At 32.8% G+C, this 20,082-nt stretch overlaps 1 protein-coding gene across 1 annotated transcript; it reads right to left on the reverse strand.

The window, feature by feature from the left end:
* Positions 1-1,935: 1,935 nt before the first annotated feature.
* LOC132034070 (beta-galactosidase 16-like) lies at positions 1,936-12,772 on the reverse strand. The gene is made up of 19 exons (XM_059424289.1): positions 12,335-12,772; positions 9,455-9,550; positions 9,185-9,297; positions 8,815-8,881; positions 8,531-8,623; positions 7,966-8,109; positions 7,408-7,502; positions 7,199-7,307; positions 6,885-6,969; positions 6,572-6,690; positions 6,288-6,455; positions 5,948-6,129; positions 5,704-5,795; positions 5,491-5,600; positions 5,173-5,277; positions 4,570-4,674; positions 4,227-4,372; positions 3,342-3,702; positions 1,936-2,278 (listed from the first exon to the last, which is right to left on the reverse strand). The coding sequence occupies exons 1-19, from the start codon at positions 12,518-12,520 to the stop codon at positions 2,168-2,170; spliced, it is 2,487 nt and encodes an 828-aa protein (XP_059280272.1). The 5' UTR covers positions 12,521-12,772; the 3' UTR covers positions 1,936-2,167.
* Between the last annotated feature and the right edge of the window lie 7,310 nt (positions 12,773-20,082).

Genomic DNA, 20,082 nt, shown 5'->3' on the forward strand with positions numbered 1-20,082 from the left:
GTATCTTGCAATACCAAAACTTTTAATATATTGATCTATAAGTTAACTTTATTGATTTCATTATACAACAATATTTAGTATTTTTGGACAATTAGTAGTATCTTTTTGTAAAAAAATAAATTAGCAAATATGGGTTCAATTCAGAGAAATAAATGAAATTAATATAGCATATGAAAAGCTCATTGGATCATCGGAGACTATTATCTCAAAAGTTCAGTAAAATAGAAATTAGAAAAGCTTTCATTTGTTAGTCTAATATATAAACTGAGAAAAATATTTTTCTTTAACTTTCATATACCTTATTTTTAATTTAATATTTTAGAATTCTTTAGAAAGTGTCAAATTACTATTAAAAAAATAAAGAAGCAAGAACCAAAAAAAAAATAAAAAAAAAATCTGCAAATTTAATTTTAACGTCGATTTGGCCATATGACACTAGTAAGGTCATACATTCTTCAACAGAGACTCTCTCAAGGGCATACTTATTCTTGTGCAAAGCCAAACTAGTCATAGATTTTAGAATTGTTATTGCTAATTTGCTATGATGAAAGTGAATTATAATTCGAAGAGCAAAACAATTTTCTTGTTTCACATCTATAGTTACTCCTTACATAATTTTTTTAGCCTTAACTACTTTAGAAGACATAGTTTTATTTTCATTTCATGTGATAGTTAATATAAAACCGATCATTATTATAACTTTCTTTTGTTCTTTTTTCTTTCTGTTCCACCAAAATATAAAATTGATTCTCTCACGGAAATAAAGTTCAACCGATATTTATTTTTCTCAAGAGCCATTCAGATTTCTACACACACATTTTCAGACGAAAATGTAAATTATGTCTAGATCTTGCTAATTTAAGTCAAAAGTAATATAGCCTTTGGGGGGGGGGGGGGGGGGTACTGTGAGTCTGCTTCTTCTACATAGTTATCTAGTATCCGAAATTTATTGGTATGATTAATTTAGACTTTTATTCACGTGGACTTTATAAACGAAAATTTTCTTACCTGATTTTTTAATTTTCAAGATTCAAATCTGGAACGTTTAATTAAATATATAAAAAAAAAATTCGCTCATTTCTGCCAAATCCCTTAGTGGGGTGAATCCACTAACATGTGAGTAGAGCAAAAGCGACAGGACTTGTCACATGAAGACATTTTGTTTTCTTTTCTTTTCTTGTAAAGCCTGACAATGTTAAAAGTATCCTCAGTAGTGTTTGATGGATCATTTGGTCAACCAGTTAACAGTATAATGGAGTACCAAAATCGATTCTGTGACTCACTACCGCCAACACAATTTAAAAACAAAATGGCCTTTTGGCGGAAGAATTTTTATTTTCTAGATTTTCGATTCAGACTTCTTTTATTTTTTTAAATTGCAATTCGAAACAGAATGGAATTTAGTTTGATTTGGTTCAATTTTTTTCTTTGTCAGTTATATTATTTCAACATTTGATTGTGACAAAGTTAAAATTCCCCTACTAAGTACTAACATGCTATACAACATCTTAGACTTTGAAAAGCCCAATGACAAACTTCAAATCTGCAATAGATCTAGTTATCACTTTTTGTTGTAATTAGCCAACCGAAAAGGGAAACGGACAATGTTTTTTGGGTTCATGTCTATTCCTAGTATGAAAACACAATTGTTGATTTCTCTGCTTTCCCCTTGTCCTAATTTTGTGACAATGTTTGCAATATCCTACTCAGGCCATTTCTTTCTATGTCCCAATTAGACATCACTACAAAATATTGTTTTACGTTTGCTAAGCAACATTTTTGCAAGCAAATGTTCTATCTTTGCAAAGATCCATCTTAGAAAATGAATGAGATAGGAAGTGTAACTCATACTTAAGCAAAAGTTGCAGCTGCTTACTGGCTACAGCTCCATATAATGAAACCAAAAAGACTTTCATTTGATAAGAACAACATTAATTGTGGAACTACATAGCATTTTATTTCTTTGATCGTTGAAGAATTGAACTACCATGAGTTGCCTATCTGTTGATTAGCTAACTGACTCAAATTTGACCTTTTCGTCTACAGAAATTCAACTTGTAATTATATAGATGTACACGTGATAATGAATGTATCTATGCATCACTTTAATTCTATAAATCATCCATTTATGAAGAAAAAAGAATCGTGAAATAATTAAGTTGTGGTCTCATTCACACTGAACATCAACCAGTAGAGACTTGGGAAGTCCTGGACAGGGATCACCACCGAACTTCTTATATGAATGAGCAATGGTGCATTTCCTCTTCCCTAAACAAGCCTGCAAAATTCATATGTATCATTCAAAACTTGTATCATGGACAACAAATGACTGCAATGTATTATGTACAGAATTATTTTTCTACTCAAGAAGAGAGATGAAGGTAAGTGGTTAGATAATTTACGGGTGGCAAAATGGGTGGTTTCCGCTGAATTTGAACTGGTCAAAATGGGATAAATCCATAAATAAGGCTACGAAGAACCAAGGGATTTCATATCAATCTTTACAACTACTTCAGGAGTACTCAACAGTCAACAAAATGCTTTTTCCCCTGTATTTTCTTAGAATGCTGGGAAGATGTACTGGTTCAATTAATTCTCCCTCTATGCATTGAGTAATTGTCTAATCCTGCACAAAAGGTAAATTTTTTGCCGGTTGTCCTTTTTCCAAATAACTGCTTAGTGAATATTCTTTATTTCTTTTGCAATTTATGAACCTTTTAGATCACGATCTAAAGATCTATTTTGGTAAACTGAAAATCTTACGAGGAAATGTTAAATCACAGTGTAAAATTTTGTAAACGTTAGACAACAGTCAGTCCCAATGGTTACATTTGCGCAACTCAAAATGAGAGAAAAATCTAAATGATGACCTAAAAAGGGGACATTTATATAAATCAGCCGCGCAAAAGTAGTTGGGTTGAGTGTTGAGTCAAAGAATGGATCATAGCTCAATATCCCAATTCTTACCAAAAAAAAAAAAAAAAAAATTCTTATTATTTGTTTATTTACCAAACAAAACTAATAACTTTTCTTCTTCTTCTTCTTCTTCTTCTTCTTCTTCTTCTTCTTCTTCTTCGTTATCAATTCTATATTTAACATATTAAATAATTTTTTTATTTAAATAACAAGGTTTTATAGGTCGATTTGGACTACATATTTTACCCAAATTGATCCAACTTGTAGATGGCTGAATTTGAGCAGGTGAAAAGATTTGAATTAATAAATGAACGGGTCATTAACCTGTCCGAATTTGAATGAGTTGAGCAAATCGTATTTTCGTGGACTAATTTTATTACCATGGACTGATATATAAAAATGGAGGAAGATCAAACAAAGCATACCTTTTCCGCAATGGCTTTAGAATTGGAGGAGTGGCATAACCCGGTGGCATAATCATCACAATTACCAGAAGGGTTACCGAAGCTTGCAAACAAAATCTTGGAAATATTGCTTCTTGGAGGACAATTAAGGTACACTTTTGGTCTTCTACCATGTTGCCTTTCACTAAGCTTATGAACATCCATAGAAGTGTCATACTTCCTCCAAGATATTACTGGTGGTGGGTTCGAATCCGTGACGTGCGCACATACTTTGGTGACTGAAACTGTGTCGATGGTGATGTTTAGAGGGTTGCCTATTTCCTCCTCAAATAACACTAATAGATTGTCGTTAGGTTTCAAAAATGACTTTGGAACATTGTACCTACAAATATACACACTTAGAACATTATTATATGGGACTCTGATTCCCTGGCTAACACATCTAATTGAGTTTAAGTTTGGTGCACCAATGGAGTATAATTTTTTTTATAACATCAGGTTAAGTTGACGTATAACGACAAACTTGACATGACAACCTGAGAAATAGATTAATAGCCTGCTATAACCAGTTAAATTGAACTGATGGTGTAAGAAAACTAATAGTATTGTCAGTGTAATCAACATTGTTTTTAATAACTTAATTAGAAAATTGATTAACATACAATTGTCTCCATCTCAATTTATGTAATAGTGTTTGACTGGGCACAAAGTTTAAGAATGAAAGACTTTTGAAACTTATATTCTAAAACAAGTCAAACAAATTTTTGTGACTATAAATCATCAAATTATAGGTAAAATAGAAAATTTAAAGTTAGACTGTTACTACTAAATATAAAAATACATCATTCTTTTTGGATTGACTAAAAAAAAAAAAAAAGAGTGTCATCTAGGACCATTACTACATACCAAGTTTGTGAAGGAACACCTTCAGATGTGTGAAATGAGATCCAATATCTTCCAATACTTTGGCCATTAACCCAAGCTTCACCTTTTCCCATGGATCCCAGGTTTAGGGCAATTGGATCATCACTTTTGGGTGCATGGAAAATCGACTGTACAATTGCAATTCACCGATTATTGGTCTAGTAAAATAACGAATATATTAATTTTGCAATAAAAAGTTTGTTCTCGATTATAGAATCCGATTGATTCAGGATATGCAAGACCAAATCCAAGATCATCTATTTTCTTAAACAAGTAGAAATACATAATATAGTGAACAAGTTAAATGAAGGATCAATACACTTACCTTGTACCATGTGAGCTGTTGAGTAGAAGAGCCTAAGCTGGTCCAATTACCACTCTTTGCTCCTTCTGATGTGTAAATTTGTAACTTTTCCCCTAACAGCCCAACCTTAGAACACCATTTTGAAACAACGTTAGCTTAACTCAAAAACATGCTCTCTAAATACAGACTAATTGGTAACTAATTAGTATGAATGTATGAATGACTTGAAGTAAAAAATCAGAGCTCCTCTGTTTTAAAAATAATCAGTGGAAGAGTTAGCTAAAGCTAACTGGTTTTAATGCAAGACTGTACATTTTAATTTGTCTTTGCGTTATTTGTTTAGTGCAGTTTCAGTTCATGAAATGAGATCTTGACTTCAGCACATAAAACGGTTTAGATACAATTTTTGTGACTTCTTTTCTGACAAAGAATTAATAGTTGAGTAAAAAAGTCATTAAGTTCTATTCTTTTTCATTTAGCAGGTTAACTGCCTTATTTTCAAGTTTACTATTTCCATGAGTCATAAATGGTTGGTTATCTATAATTATCTTTTAGCTAACCTGATAATGCAAGATTTTGTTTACCCTGTTAGTGTTTAAAAGTTGAACGAAGTGTGGTTATTACCTGATAACCCCATGAAAAATCAGTGAAGTTTTTGACCCCTCGACTGTCTTTAATCATCACTGAACGTACACCGAGACCCCTGCGCTCAAGATGTGCTCCTGAATCCTGCACATTAAAAGAAGAGTAAATTTGTTTGTCTATTTTTGGCCTGGTGAATATTTTCTTCTTATACTTGCTGCTACAATAATTTTTTCGAGAACAAGAGATCTAAGAACTGCAATCTGAAAAAGAAGTGCTTATATAAGCAATAGTAGTAATAACACATAATTCCAAGACAATTAAACTACAATATCCAATGATCCAAGATTAAGTACTAACTGGTAAGCCAACTGTTGCACTCAGTAATGAGATCTGGTTTTTCCCTTTATTTAGAGCAACCGTGCTTTCTGCTGTAAATGATGCATTTCTAAATTGTCCATGACCATAACCTACAAAAAGAAAAGACAATAAATAGTCCAAAAATATAAATGAACAGTCAAAGCTGTAAAACTATGCATGATTATGATGCGATAATTATAGAGAAGTGCTCACCTACAAGATGGCCATTCACATAAGCATGCAAAACATGGCCTAAGGACTTCACACTTAGTTCAGCCTGCTGCTCCTCTAAGTCCTGCTCCAAACTATCACATAAAAATTGTGGCTTAAGTTAGTTGACAAAATAAAAGAATTTGGTGACAGTCCTTGCTATTAAAGAGATTTTCGTTTAATTTGCTACTAGAAGCAATTGCAAGTTATGTGACATATATACTATAGTTATTTGAAATTCAATTACCTGGTAGTATACCAAAGATAATCAGAGGCATCTTTTGTAGTATTCGTTTGCTCCAGCAATGTTTCTGATCTCACTGTGGTTGCATCAAATTGTGGAATAGTCTCTTGGAATTGTTCCCATTTCTCAGTTGAATCAAACTTGACCACTGGCCTATAAGTTCTCGTGTTGAATTGTGTACTCACCTAATATCACACATGAATTATCCTATTCAATGACTTTAATGTAATTAAAACATATGCACTTTACTGTGCCAAAAAAAAATTGTTCTATTACTTTATGCTATTCATGAGTACGTGAGATTGCTCGAAAACTGACATTCCAAATGAACCTACATACGTACCTTAGCTGTATTGAAGGCTACAGTCTTGCAATCAGGCAAAATGCTTATAGATTTCGGAGGTAATTGATATGTCAAATTTCGGAATCGCACTGTTACACTTTTATTACTACCATCTGTGTTCACCAGGAATGCTGAGCAAGCTCCTGAATCTCCATTAAATACATAAGCCTGCAGGTTTGAACATTTTCAAATGTTGGTGCAGTTTGTCATTGAAAAATAGGAATCATAGCTTTGTACATTCTTGAAAAATGTAGGCAAAAAATACGGCTTGTGTAATGTGTTACCTCCTGTAGTGGACCTAAAGACTGCACTGTGGGAAAAGCAGAAAGTATGGCCTCAGAGCATAACTTTACTGCTGCATGTAATTCTTTCAGATGACCCCATTTTGGCTGTCTAATTAAACCTGCATCACAATGCTTATTTATTGAGTTTAAGTTTTACGCACTGGCAGTGTATAACTAAAGTAAATCCCAGTGATAACCATTAGTAATAGGTAATATAAAAAAAAATGGTAATTAACTTGTCATCACTTAGCGAAAAAAGATTATCGGTGCATGTAACTTAAATTTTAAAAAAAAAAATGCTAGGATAGCTTACCATACTCATCAAGTGGAGCCTGATCATAATAACCTGTAATCATAAATTCTGCAGCAGTCCTGCCAAAATTGGTGCCTCCATGATACTGATTGTGAACAAAGAAAACAACAAAAGCAACGCTTCAATTTCAAATAATTTGACGTCGGCTGTATGAAACTCACTGACCGTATTTCACTATTTAGATTCGTCTCAGGCGAAAGGTAAAACATTTCCAATTACTAAAATCTTTTATTGACAAACATGTAATATAAAATTAATAAGATCAAAGTACTTAGCATTAGATCAAAGTACCTTAATATTTTATGAAAATTTACCATGTAATAGTTTATGTAAGTTCCGTTCTTCCTGGCGATAAACAGAGCAACCTGAAAGGCAATGTCTTCTGCTGATCTGACTCTTGCATTCTGGCCATACACTTGATAGCTACAAATAAAAATAAACTTTAATTTCAGCATGTTTTAGTTATGAATTAATAAACCTGAAAGCAGAGTGCTTAGATTTTGCAGAGTTTGACAATTCTTACAAGCTAGTCCAGTTCTCTGTCCAGATTGATGGCTTATTTGGAGAATTAGGCCCTTTAAATGTTTCTCCACATTTCTTTCCATTGCATGTGTTTATCTGCACAAACAATGTTTTTATGGTTTAAATGAAATATAGCAAAACATGCTACTAATGTTAATTACCATTTTTACTACCATGCTAAAACTGGTAGCAAACATTTAATTTTGCTAGTTCTTTCTAGCATCTCTAAGATGTTCCCAGTAAAATTAAATGATAAAAAGAAAAGATTAACATAATTTTAATAAGATTGTAGTTTAACTTGACAAGAGAATGAAGGAAAGAGACAAGGTAACTTCTAAGAAAATAAATAGCAGTGAGTTTAACTTTTATACATCGACATCGTGCAACTTTTTACGATATCAGATCACTTAAAAGTGAGATTAGCAAACTGAAAAAATAAAGCAGCTTTTGTGCTAAAACTAGTTAAAATACATTGATGGTGCAAACATATTTTTAAAATGCCAATGTATTATAAGTTAAATTCATTAAAAAAAAAATGAGAGAAAGAAAAGGAACATACAATAGGATCAGGAGCATCATCTTGTTTACACATGACCCAAGGCACACCTGTCTCAAATTCCACAGCCATTTTTGCTGCCCAACGAACATAAGGGGGTCCCTTCTCTCTAAATGCTTTCTCTATATTTTGATATTCATTCTCAATCTGCATATGTTAATTAAGCTTATCATCACTCTAAAAAGAATTAAATAAAATGAAATAGAAGAAAGAGACCACTTTACTTACAGAATTATTGAATAAAATTACAAAAAAGTATCAATGTGGTGGCTTTCTGGTGACAAGGCCAACTTAGAAGAAATAAAGGGAAATTGAGTTAAAACGAGTTTACAGGCACAAAAATAGTTTCTTTAGAGATATTAGAATGACAAATAAATATTATACCAAAATTGATGAAATTAAAAAGATAACAAATAGTACTACAACTGAAACATGCAAAAAAGTTGTCAATCGTGAACCCAAAGGAATTTAGAAGTGTTGTATAAAGATTTTGAATTGTCGACATGTATATGTATATATATATATGCAAATAATGGCATGGCACATAAGAATGTTATCTATATCGAACCTGTGAGAGTATAATTGGACCTCCTTGTGAGGCATATAACCCTTCTGACTTCATCAAGTTCACCATTTTCGTTGTAAAGTTTTGCATGTAAAACTGTCACAGAAGAGAGAGAGAGAGAGAAAAAAAAGTTAATGTTCCTACCAATTCAAGCAAGCAAAGTGGTCAAATTGAGAATTGGATGGTAAATCACTGATAAAATTATTACTTTGCATTTTAGAGGTGAGATTCAATTCTGTTCAAACATTTTATTATTAGAATAATTTCCAAGAAAAAGGGATTATTACCTTAAATGGTTCATTATCAGATCGATAAACAATGCCAGGGACATCATGTAACCAAAATGGGAAGCCCCTGTGAAATTCAACAAGATTTTGCTTGATACCATCAAAAGGATCAAAACATAATACTTAGGGGTAAAAACGAATTAAAGTTGAACAATGTAATTTAATCCCTTTGTCCAAAATTGACAGTTAATTTAGCTCAAAAATTGTCCCAACATAATTGTCACTTCAGATATTCAAGACTAAAGTTGGCAAGTAGTTTTAACTCTACCCTTAACATTAAAGAAGAATACATTGTACTTATTGATTTTTTAGTGAATGTGAAAAAAGTTAAAACGACAGTTAGAATGAGACGAGTAATATAGTGTTTTACCCATAAGTCCATTCACCCTCAATATAGGGCCCCATGCGAAGGCAAGCATATAGACCTTGTGCTTGAATATGCTTGATGAATGCTACTATGTCACGTCTTCCACTAAAATCATACTGATATCATAATAAGAAGAAATTAGTTAGTGTATTAGAAGAAAAGAAAAAAGAGAAAACTTTAAAATTCGGGATGTTTTTAGTTCGATAAAAAGTCATTTTCAGAAGAATATTTTCAATGAGAAAAACATCGATGACACAGCATTTTGTCCAATACCTGTCCAGGTTGGGGTTCATGAATGTTCCAAAATACATAGGTCTCAATCACATCTATTCCACCTTCTTTAGCTTTCGATATTAAAGATGGCCACATCTGTCATAAACAAAAAGCAAAATCGAAAAGAGAAAGTTATCACATTAGACATTATGTTACACATGATATTTGTTCTTTACGGAATGTCATAGAAACTTGAAAATGATAGGCAAGTACTACGAAGTTAAAAATAAATATAGTTTTACTTAATTGCAAAAAATAAATCTCTGTACAACCTATAAGGAGTTAAGCCATTCTATGTACACATATTTTTGGTATTTATAAAACTTCCACTCGGAAATTCGATTTCGTAACCTGGGTGGTTAAAAAAAAAATCATTTTCCAATAACTAAACATAAAAAATAAAAATAAAAATCATCTCATGGAAAATATTTTCTTGGAATACAACTTCCGTCGTATCAATTGAATCTTTAGTTAGTTTTCTTTAAAAACCGAAAATGATTCAGGCAGGAGATCAGTCGAATACGGGCTAAAGTCTGGTAGCTCGTGGATGTTGTTGGAGAATTGTTTAAGGGCTTTTAACATATTTGGCCCCTAGCCAGAATAATTACAACTGCTAGCCAAATAGAAAAAAACATATATATTAATTATGTATAGTATATGTATGTACACATTACTATATATAAATATAATTTTCATTATTATTTTGGTGAGCGGCTATACAGTGTAAAAATATTTTTCTTTTTTACTCTGAATTCTTATAGTTAAATTGGAAAGGTGACAAGTTTTCCAGCAACCAAATAAAAGAAGAAAAGGAAGCAACTATATTAGCGGTGATCATGACTACATGAAAATCTTGTTGGAGGAAATTCTGGTTGTTATAATTGTTAGTTGGGAGGGAGGGTAATGATGTAATCATCCTAGGGGAGTAGTTTTAGCTTTTTGCATTGACAAAGTTCTTTCCTTCACGCTTCTTTTGAGGTGGTCTTTCGTATCTTCTTGCGCACAATTTTATTATTAGTACAATTATTAGTTAATTCTAAATGGAGGAGAAACGAGAAATTGAATTTTTATGAGTTATAAAATCTACGTAATAGTGATATTAGGTGTTAACAGTTGAATTCTGAATTTAATTTTTGTATACATTTAGTATTTATTTAAGTTACAAATTTTAAAAATCTTTCTTTTTATTCTTGTATTTCTTACTCCACTAAATAAAATCACATAAATTGAAATGGGACGAACGGAGTATTTATTTTGTAATTTTACAACAATAAAATATGAAGAAATTGAAAAATTGTGATGAAAGTTGGTATGTTTTGTGATTGATTAGAAACTTTAAAAAAATTCAATTATTAAGATGTTAAGTAAGCAAACCCTTTACGAAATTCTAGAATCGTTTTGTTGTTTCCCTTGGAGTTATCACCAGAGCCTTTGGATTTCAAATGGCACAACCGAATATAGATTCGTTAATTATTGAGTCTAATTATGTTTGTTTATATTACATTTACAATTGGACAAATGCTAGCGACTATCTATTCCAATCTTTTTAATAAAATAATTTAGAAAGCAAGAAATCATCTATTGATTATTGCACTAAGTTGTTTTTGTTGATACACAATTAAGCGCCCTAGCCCATTAAACTAGTACAACTCTATAATTCAACAAACTTAAATGCAGGTAGATACACCCACTGTCTTAGATTAGAGTTGTAGTTTTGTCATTAAGAGTCGACTAAATTAGATGACTGAACTTGTTTATCGAAAAAGATAGCGAAATATCATCAGTAACAATACGTGATATTCATATGTGATATATATACTATTTATTAAAATCAAATAAAAAGTTTTAACTAAAACTACTTATATGAAAAGTGAAACCAAGGCATGTAATTCTTCTCTCTTCCCTCCCGGACACAAATATATGCACCAAATATTCATTTCGAGTTTAAGTTCTATCAATAAATATTTGTATATAATTAATCAGGTCACTTAAAAAATAATTACATATAATCTTTATATTAGTGTTCATCGGTAATCTGGAAAAAATGATAACAAAATTACCTATTATAACAAATTAAATTAAATTGATAACATAATAAATCTCTAAGTTGCAGTAGTACTGTATAAAACTTAAATATGTTCCTGTAGATGTTAGTATATCATATCATCATAAATCTGTCATAAATATACATAAACAGAAATAAAGGGGGAAGATTTACATTATTGACTTTGAGTTTGGCAAAATTCAAAATTCAGTAACTTTAACTCATACATGTAGAGATGGATTTAGAATTTAAACTCTATGAATGAGTTCAACATTTAAGGTTCTTATCTTATTTTATTTTTAAAGATATGAGTTCATATCTGCTCTTTATTGCAATTTTAGTAAATGTTTACATAACTTTATAGTCGCACCGAAAGTACAGGGTTCATATGAAGCATTCGCCACTGCATATATCAACAAATAATCTATCTTACATCAATAAATTGTCCCATATATCCTAAAATTCAGAACCCATAAACATTAAAATTTGTATCCACCACTGAGTTAACACGCGTCTTCATATGCATGTGGGGATAATTAAGCATTCAAGGGTGTGGCCTAGTGGTGAATGAAGTGAGTTGAAAACTATAAGGTCCCAAAGTTCAGTTTCCAGCGCGTAGGTAAAATTCGGTTGTTGTTTTCTGTCCAGCGCCCCTTGGGTGGATAGGTTGTCATATCCAAGTGGCTTGTGAGACAGATCGATATCCGTAAAATTACCAAGACAAATCGATCAGTCAGACACTACGGTCATAAAAACAAAAAATGCATGTGGGGATGAATGCACAACACAAATATACATGAGCAAATATATGGCAACTAAAACAGAGAAAGACATACATCAGGGGTACTTCTAGGATAATGAATAGAACCAGAGCACAAGAGCTTCCTTTGTCCATCTATTATCAACGACCTTCCGTCATATGTCACGTTTGCACCGCCGGCAGACACCGGGACCACCATCATTACCACCAATAATGCCGCCGCGACTGACCAGTTAGGGCATAGCCACTGCAATATTCTCATCCCCCTTAATTTATTTCTCTCTTAAGAGAATAAGACTTAATTTATTGTGTTTGAAATTTATTCATTCTTGGAAGCAAAGAGTACTGAGATTGACAGGAAAGGAGGTTATATGAGAAGGCAAGCTATATAGGTGGAAGGTGTTCTTATATATTAAGCATATGATGCAAGAAATCTTGTCTTCAAGTGTGACATGTAGTAATAATATAAATGGTTAACTTGTTCACATTTTCTAAAGGGAAATTTCGAAAAGTTTTGTGAAAGAAGAAAACTAATAGATACTCTTTCCATTTCCATCATGCCATGATATATATACTTATACGATTTTTAGAGCATGTCATCAATAGTTCTACATTTGAAAATACAAATTTATAATGTTTCTCAATGTAGAAACGTATTGTATTATTCTTTTTGAAATAAATTAAAAATGAAAGAGTATCATATATATATATATAGAATAAAATCGAAAAAGTATATGGTTAGAACAAGAATTTAATTTCTTTCTTAAGATATTATGCGGAGAAAATTTGAAGAGGAGAAGGACACGATAATGAAAAAAGAAAGATAAATGGACGGCAGCAAGGGCATGGTATAATTTAATTTAATTTAATTAATGTGAGAAAAAAAGGCTGGACGGGTATTTCAGTGTGATGAGTTTAAAAGGAAAAGATTTTCGTGACCTAACTCCAAACGTCATGGACTTACCATGACGGATTCTCTATTTATTCCTTTCTATCTTCCTTGTGTTTTATTTTTCTATTTTTTTGAAAGATAATTGTTAAATACTTACGTCTATTAAGGGCCTGTTTGGAAAGCCACCTAGGAAATTGGAATTGGATGTAATTAGGCGTAATTACACGATTTATTTATTTGTTTGTGAGGTAATTACGATTAGGTGGGAATAGGTGTAATTATTGACGGTGTAATTAGACTCTCAATTACTCGGGGGTGGGTGTATTCTGTAGCTGATTCTTTTACTTATTTATTTTTTTATTTTATTTAATTTCTTTTCTTTTTTAATTTATATTATTTAATTTCTTTTTTATTTTATTTTAATTTCTTTGCTTTTCTAATTTATTTTTCTTTGCTTTTCTAATTTATTTTTTATTTCTATTAATTAATTTATTTTTTATTTTTACTTTTTAATTTTTTTTAAAATATATTTTTCTTTTTATATTATTTATATTTCATTTACTTTCTTCTCATTCCCAACTTTTACTTCTTGTGGGTTCATGTAATTGCTCGTATTTTTTTTTATTATTTTATTCATTTAGCCTATTATTCTAATTTTTGGAACTACATCTCTTAATATTAGAAAGAATGAGTCATTAACAAACTTGACATATAATGAGTGACGTTATTAAAGTAGAATTTCATTGTGAATGTGGTTATAGACTTATATTTTGCCTTGCTTTTGAATTATAGGAGTATTACTTATATTACGTTGGAACTTAATTATGTAATGTTGGAATTTGACATAAGAGTATTATGTTAAAAAAATTTCTTTTGGATTTTGAATTTGGTTATATTTTCGACTTTAATTTATTTGCTTTATTACTACTGACTTGTTATTTCGCATTGCTTGTTGTTTATTTTTCACTTATAATTGATAGAATTTTTTTAAAACATTTGAATAATATTGTGGCATTATATTTATAAATATTCTTTTTTTTTTCAAACATCAAATCCCATGATGTTCTCACAAAAAAAAAGTATTCTTTTAAGTTTTATAATCAATTAAAACAAAAATATTATTAATTTGAAATTATATATCAACTATTTTTTTACAATATTAGTTACAAATATATGATTATTAATTAACGTATTTTCAAGAAACAATGTGTTATTAAATAGCTAATTTAATATCATTTATAAAGGCACATATTTTTTTTAAATATTAATTTTAAATTTTTTATAGTTAAGTTTATTTTTTAAATTAAACTAAGCTGTAATTACACTTGTGCAACCAAAACAAGACGCTTGTAATTACCGTAATTACATTACGACAAACAAAAGGTGCTATTGTAATTACAATAATATGTAATTACTAGGCTGTGTAATTACTAGGATAGTAATTACACCAATTCCAATTACCAGGTGGCTTTCCAAACAGACCCTAAGTCTACAATATTTTCACGTTATTTAGTGCAACAAGTTTAACACTTACTGGAATTCCGGAAAGAATTTAATGCAAATTTACATATTGAGATATTTTGCAAAACTTCTCATGAGAATGTGGGTTTTCCTTTGTAAGTGCTGCATATAATCGAACAAATGTCAATATAGATGAGGGGTCATGGACAGAATTTGAGGATTGACATGTTACAAAAATCACAACGTAATCTGCATTTTGACCATAAGCGGTTTTGGTCCTGTACTATTATTATACTATCATTTAAATTTAGAAGGAAAAGAATTATGACTCATTATTAATTCAAATTTAAGTTTAGGGGGAGATGGTAGTTTGGAAGATACAATTAAAACATTGGCCGGCTTAAGAAACTTTCATTACTTGGCGTAACTGTTATGAGGACTGCCAATTGAGGTGATTTCACCTTTTCTTCTTTTTTTTCTGTTGTTGTCTTTTATGATCGAGAAATTTTTCTAAGCTATTATTTTATATCAATCACAACTTTAAAATTCACGGATGAAGAGCTTAACGTTTTACCTTTGTTCACTTAAATACTAAAATTAACTCGGTTAGCGTACACCTCAAATTGAACAATGGTAAAACGTTAAGCTCCTTATCCGCGAATTTTAAAAGGTGTGATTGATACAAATGGTAGCTTAAGTTAAATTATCTTTAACAAATTTTAAAGGTCACAAATTTGTGAACTAAGACAATTTGGATTATTTAACTTTTGCTCCATTCACATGGTACGATATCGATTTTGTTAAGATATCTGTAAAGTTCCCCATCAATCTTCTTTTCTTTGTTGGCTTTATGCCATTTTGCAGTGAAAGGGTGGGCGAAATGACATTCTTTTTCTAATTTTTTATGGAATTTTATGTCATCAATCTTGTTACTTTAACTGTCTTCCATGTGATCAATGTAGTGGCCAAAATTCTTACATTGTCCTTACAAACCATTTTAAATGACTGCAGGTTTCCACTGCAAGCACCAGAGAATTCTCTAATTCAGCACACATTCCGGGAAGCGAACAAGGTGGCACATAACCTGACTGTTCAAGCAAACTCTTGCACGGACATCATGCATGGAATGGGAGAAACTAGTTTTTGGAATGTTCCTCCTATTTTTACAATATCGTTTTTAAACAATGATCTTTTAGAGGTAGCATCATAATTAAGATCTACCTCGATACAACAATGACTATTTTAGAGGATGCATCATTAATATCTTCCTCAGCACTATAATGCCTTTAATTTCTGTCTTTATTTATAAAATCCTTCGTTTAGTTAAAAAAAAATGTAGTGGCGAAATTCTGTTTGGACTATGTCCATCAACTTTTGACTAAGAAATTACACCAAATGATCTTAAAAATGGATGGTCTTGAATTTTTTATCCCTATTATTCCATGAAAAAATTATCAAGGTGAAATTTATGAAATTTGAGGTGTATACCTGTTTGAGTCAAAATTCGTATTTTACCCAAATAGTTCAATTTGTTCTAAGGTTAACCATAGTTGGTAGTAATTTGATACGGATGAAATAATTAACACAAGCAAAATTATTATTTATCGATAAAGACTAAGTAAATAAAAGGAAGAAGTAGACTTATGCCAATTGTGATGAACAGTAGTAATGAATTTCCTCCTTTCCAAGAATGAGTAAGAACTTAATGATCAGAGAATAATGATGATGAGAATAAGAAACACAATAATCAGTAGAAGTATCTTTTTTTTTTCCAGTCAGTACTGGATGCCTAGGTATACAAGTGAAAATCCTATTTATAGGTATATGATCTTATTTGGTGCCCTTCCCGTTGTATGTAAGTAAGGGCAATCATTAATTACTGAATTAATGATTGTCATTTAATTCCTTGATTCTAGCCGTTATGAGCCGTTTTGTCATTACTGCATTAATTCCATTTAATGCGTAGTAAAGAAGGTCTTGTATGTTGTTTCCGTTGATGTTCTCTTCGTTGACCAGTTATTCGGTATTAGCTGTCTCTCCGTAATGCTATACTCAGCATTACCATCTGATATCTCTACGTTATTGTAAAAATCGACATGTGTCGACTACATGTTGATCCACGTGTTAGATGCATTTTTAACCCATACAGATAGTCCCTCAATTTTTCGAGTTCATTACAAAGATGTTCCCGAGAAATTGTCTTGCCGATTTTCATCAATCTTCTCTTGATTAGACATTTGAATCTTCTTTCCGTGGAATAGGCACTGTTGTAACTGACGACAGATCGTGGCCCACTGACGTGATGAGTACGTGGCACAATCAGCGTGCTGAAAAGACTCGCATTAAATGATGAAGTCAGACGTGGGCCATATGGCCGTTGCCGTGCCCTTCATTTTCTCGCCGTTTCCCAAGGTAATGATGGCGGTTTTACCTTTTCTACAAAAATTTAAATTTTACCTTTTCATTATCTCAAATTTTTCGCTCCAAAACCCTCAATTTCAAATTCCTTTGCTTCTGTTTCTTCAATTTGTTTGATTTCTTCAATTTATAATCATATCTTCTCCTTCATCTTCTCAAAATATTTCATCAGAAAAGATCGTTATTGTTGACGCTTTTTACGCACGTGGCGCCGAAAACCTAAGGATAGAACGCCCCAAAAATTCTATGGGTGATCTATTATTCTTTACGTCGTTCCAGTGCCTTCATCTTCATCAACTTCCGATGTTGGTGATGATGAAACTAATACGGTTAATGTGAATTTACCTTTCCGTTGATAGTGTAATTCGAAAAATCCTTCCCATACTACGTATCTAAACCGTTTCTTCCGGTGCGATAATCGAGATATTTCGTAGTTGGATGGGGAAAGAATGATTTTTGTTTCTTCAATTATTTCTCAAAAGTACCGAGGAGTCTCTTGATTCGTAGGAAAGCGTGTCCTTTGGACAAATCCCAATCTCGATATCGTAGTCCCAGGAAAGGATATGCCCGCAATTGCTCATCTTCCCGGATATTCGGCGGTGTACATCTACCCTTTTACTATTGGCTTTTCTTTGCCTCTTCCGCCGTTGATAGAAGAATTTTACCGACGCTTGAATATTTGTGTGGCACAAATTACACCTGGGGTCTGCCGACCGTTTCAGTGCACGGAGCATGTTGCTCGTCCGGTCGAGCGGATATTACTCTCGATCATATTTTATATTTGAATTCGATTCATTTTATCCGGGCTCTATGATTATGTTTGGTAGGCTCGGGGGATCTAGTAAATTGTTCGATGATCCCGAAAGATGGTCAAGATTAGCACTTTGGTTCCGACGAGTTCGTATTTATCTCCACCGCTTCGTATTTGGTGAACCAGAGAACGGGGTATCTTACCGAGAAATGGAATGTGAGAGACAATATTATTTTCCTTACTAAGATTTTTTATTTCCTCAATTCTTCTCTTTAAACTCCTCCTTTGTTTAACAGCTTTTAATCCTGGATTGGTTAAACCTTCAAACATAAGGGAATTTACTGAAGCTGTGATTCGAGCTTCAGTGAGTATTCGTATATGGGCGACGTATGCCGTTTCTAAGGGTATTCGTACTCGTAAAGAAACGAAACCAGATGGAGTTTCTACGAAAGGCAGAGGTAAGGATATTTGAAGAAATATCTTACTTTGCAATGGCGAAAGAGTTTATCTTATATTCATTTTATTTTTCTCAGGTCCTTCGAAAAAGGTGATAGTAAAGAAACGACTAACTTTTCCGAGTGATGATGAGTCAGCGTTTGAAAAAATAAGATCTCTCACTAGTGGTCTAATGCCGAATTTAAGGATTCCAAGGCTGTTGGTGAGCCTACCTTGAAAAAGAAAAAATTGAAAAAAATAATTTCTTGTGGAGTTGTCAGATGCTGTTGCCGAGAAGATAGGAGGTACGCCTAGTAAATTCAGGCTGATTGATAAGAGTACTGATTCTGAGGAAGACTCTCCTTATCGTCACAAGGGGGTTGAATTTCCCACCTCTTCTGATATTGTTGTCATTTCAGATGAATCTCTGGTGAAGGAGATAGAAAACTTACCAGTTGTTACTGAGTGCCACAATGAAGGTGGTATTGCGGTTCCTGAGGTGGATACCATTGATAATACTGTTGCCGATAAAATTGAGACCTGTCTTCCTGGTACTGTTGATGAAGCTGCGGTTGAGGTTCCTTTTTGCGAAACTTCTGTAGCCGATGTTGAGGATTTGGTCGATACTGAAAACATTGATGCCAGTGCTGCTAATATCCCTACTAATACTCCTACTTCTCCTTTTTGAAGGCGAGGAACAAGTACCCATACTATTCCTCATAATACATCTCAACCCGTTTTCCGCTTTAATGTTGCCGATAAAGGGAAAAACGTTTGAAAAGAAGGCAACACTTTGCACGGGGTTGATTCTCGAGCACAAACTTCGAGGCAGATGATCCCCGCCACCTATGTGGATGAATACTTTCATTCCTCTCATCGTCAATCGTAGTCGTTCTTTTGAATTGTCAGATGAGGACAATCTTCTGGCCAATCCTTACGTGATGAGCCGTTTTGCTCATAACTATATTGGTCCCAAAGAGAATATGATTTTAAAAGATATGCCCACTCATCAAATGGACATGGTCGCTCTCGGGCTTATGATTCGGGCTCAAACATATTTATGTGGGAGTCTTAAACGTTCTGAAGTGTCACGACCCGACTAGGAGCGACGGAAAATTCGAAGTCGACTACCAAGCACCACTAATCATGCTAACTATCATACTCAACTGGGACATACATCAATCTCAACACGAGACTTATCATGAAATAACCACCAAAAATCTCCCAAAACACCTATATATACATATACGTAAGCCTACGAGGCTACAAAAAGGATGTACGGAATATACACTAAAGAAGCCTCATAACATGTAATACCCACACATAAGGATCTACGAGCCTCTAACTGGAATACTGAAATTTTAAGGACGGGACAGAACCCCGCCATGCCCCAAATATGTACACAAAAGAATATACGAATAGGTTTTCTCAGGAGTAAGCCGGGTGCTCCCGTACTGTTGCGAGTAAGCTCCTGAGCGTCCGCACCGTTTCCCTCGTCTACCTCGCGGGTACGAACACGGCGTCCATAAAGAAAAGGACATCGCACGAACAATGTACCGAGTATGTAAGGCATGTATGGTAACATAATAAGGAAACAGAAAGCATAAGCAGTAAAAGATAATCATGAATCGTGCCGTTTCGAGGTGAATCACGCATGCTCACTTTTACCTTTAAACGTATCATACATACATACATAAAATGTCTGAATCAATAACATCATTAGACCGCATCCGGGGTAATCATCTCACGCCGCCCACTATGGTGTCATGCCCGGCCAAATAGGCATGGTGTTATCATCAACCATAAGCCGCCCACCAAAGTGGTGTCATGCCCGGCCAAATAGGCACGGTGTAATCATACATATAAA

Source organism: Lycium ferocissimum, chromosome 10 (assembly GCF_029784015.1).
Source record: "Lycium ferocissimum isolate CSIRO_LF1 chromosome 10, AGI_CSIRO_Lferr_CH_V1, whole genome shotgun sequence".
Classification (NCBI taxonomy): Eukaryota; Viridiplantae; Streptophyta; class Magnoliopsida; order Solanales; family Solanaceae; genus Lycium; species Lycium ferocissimum.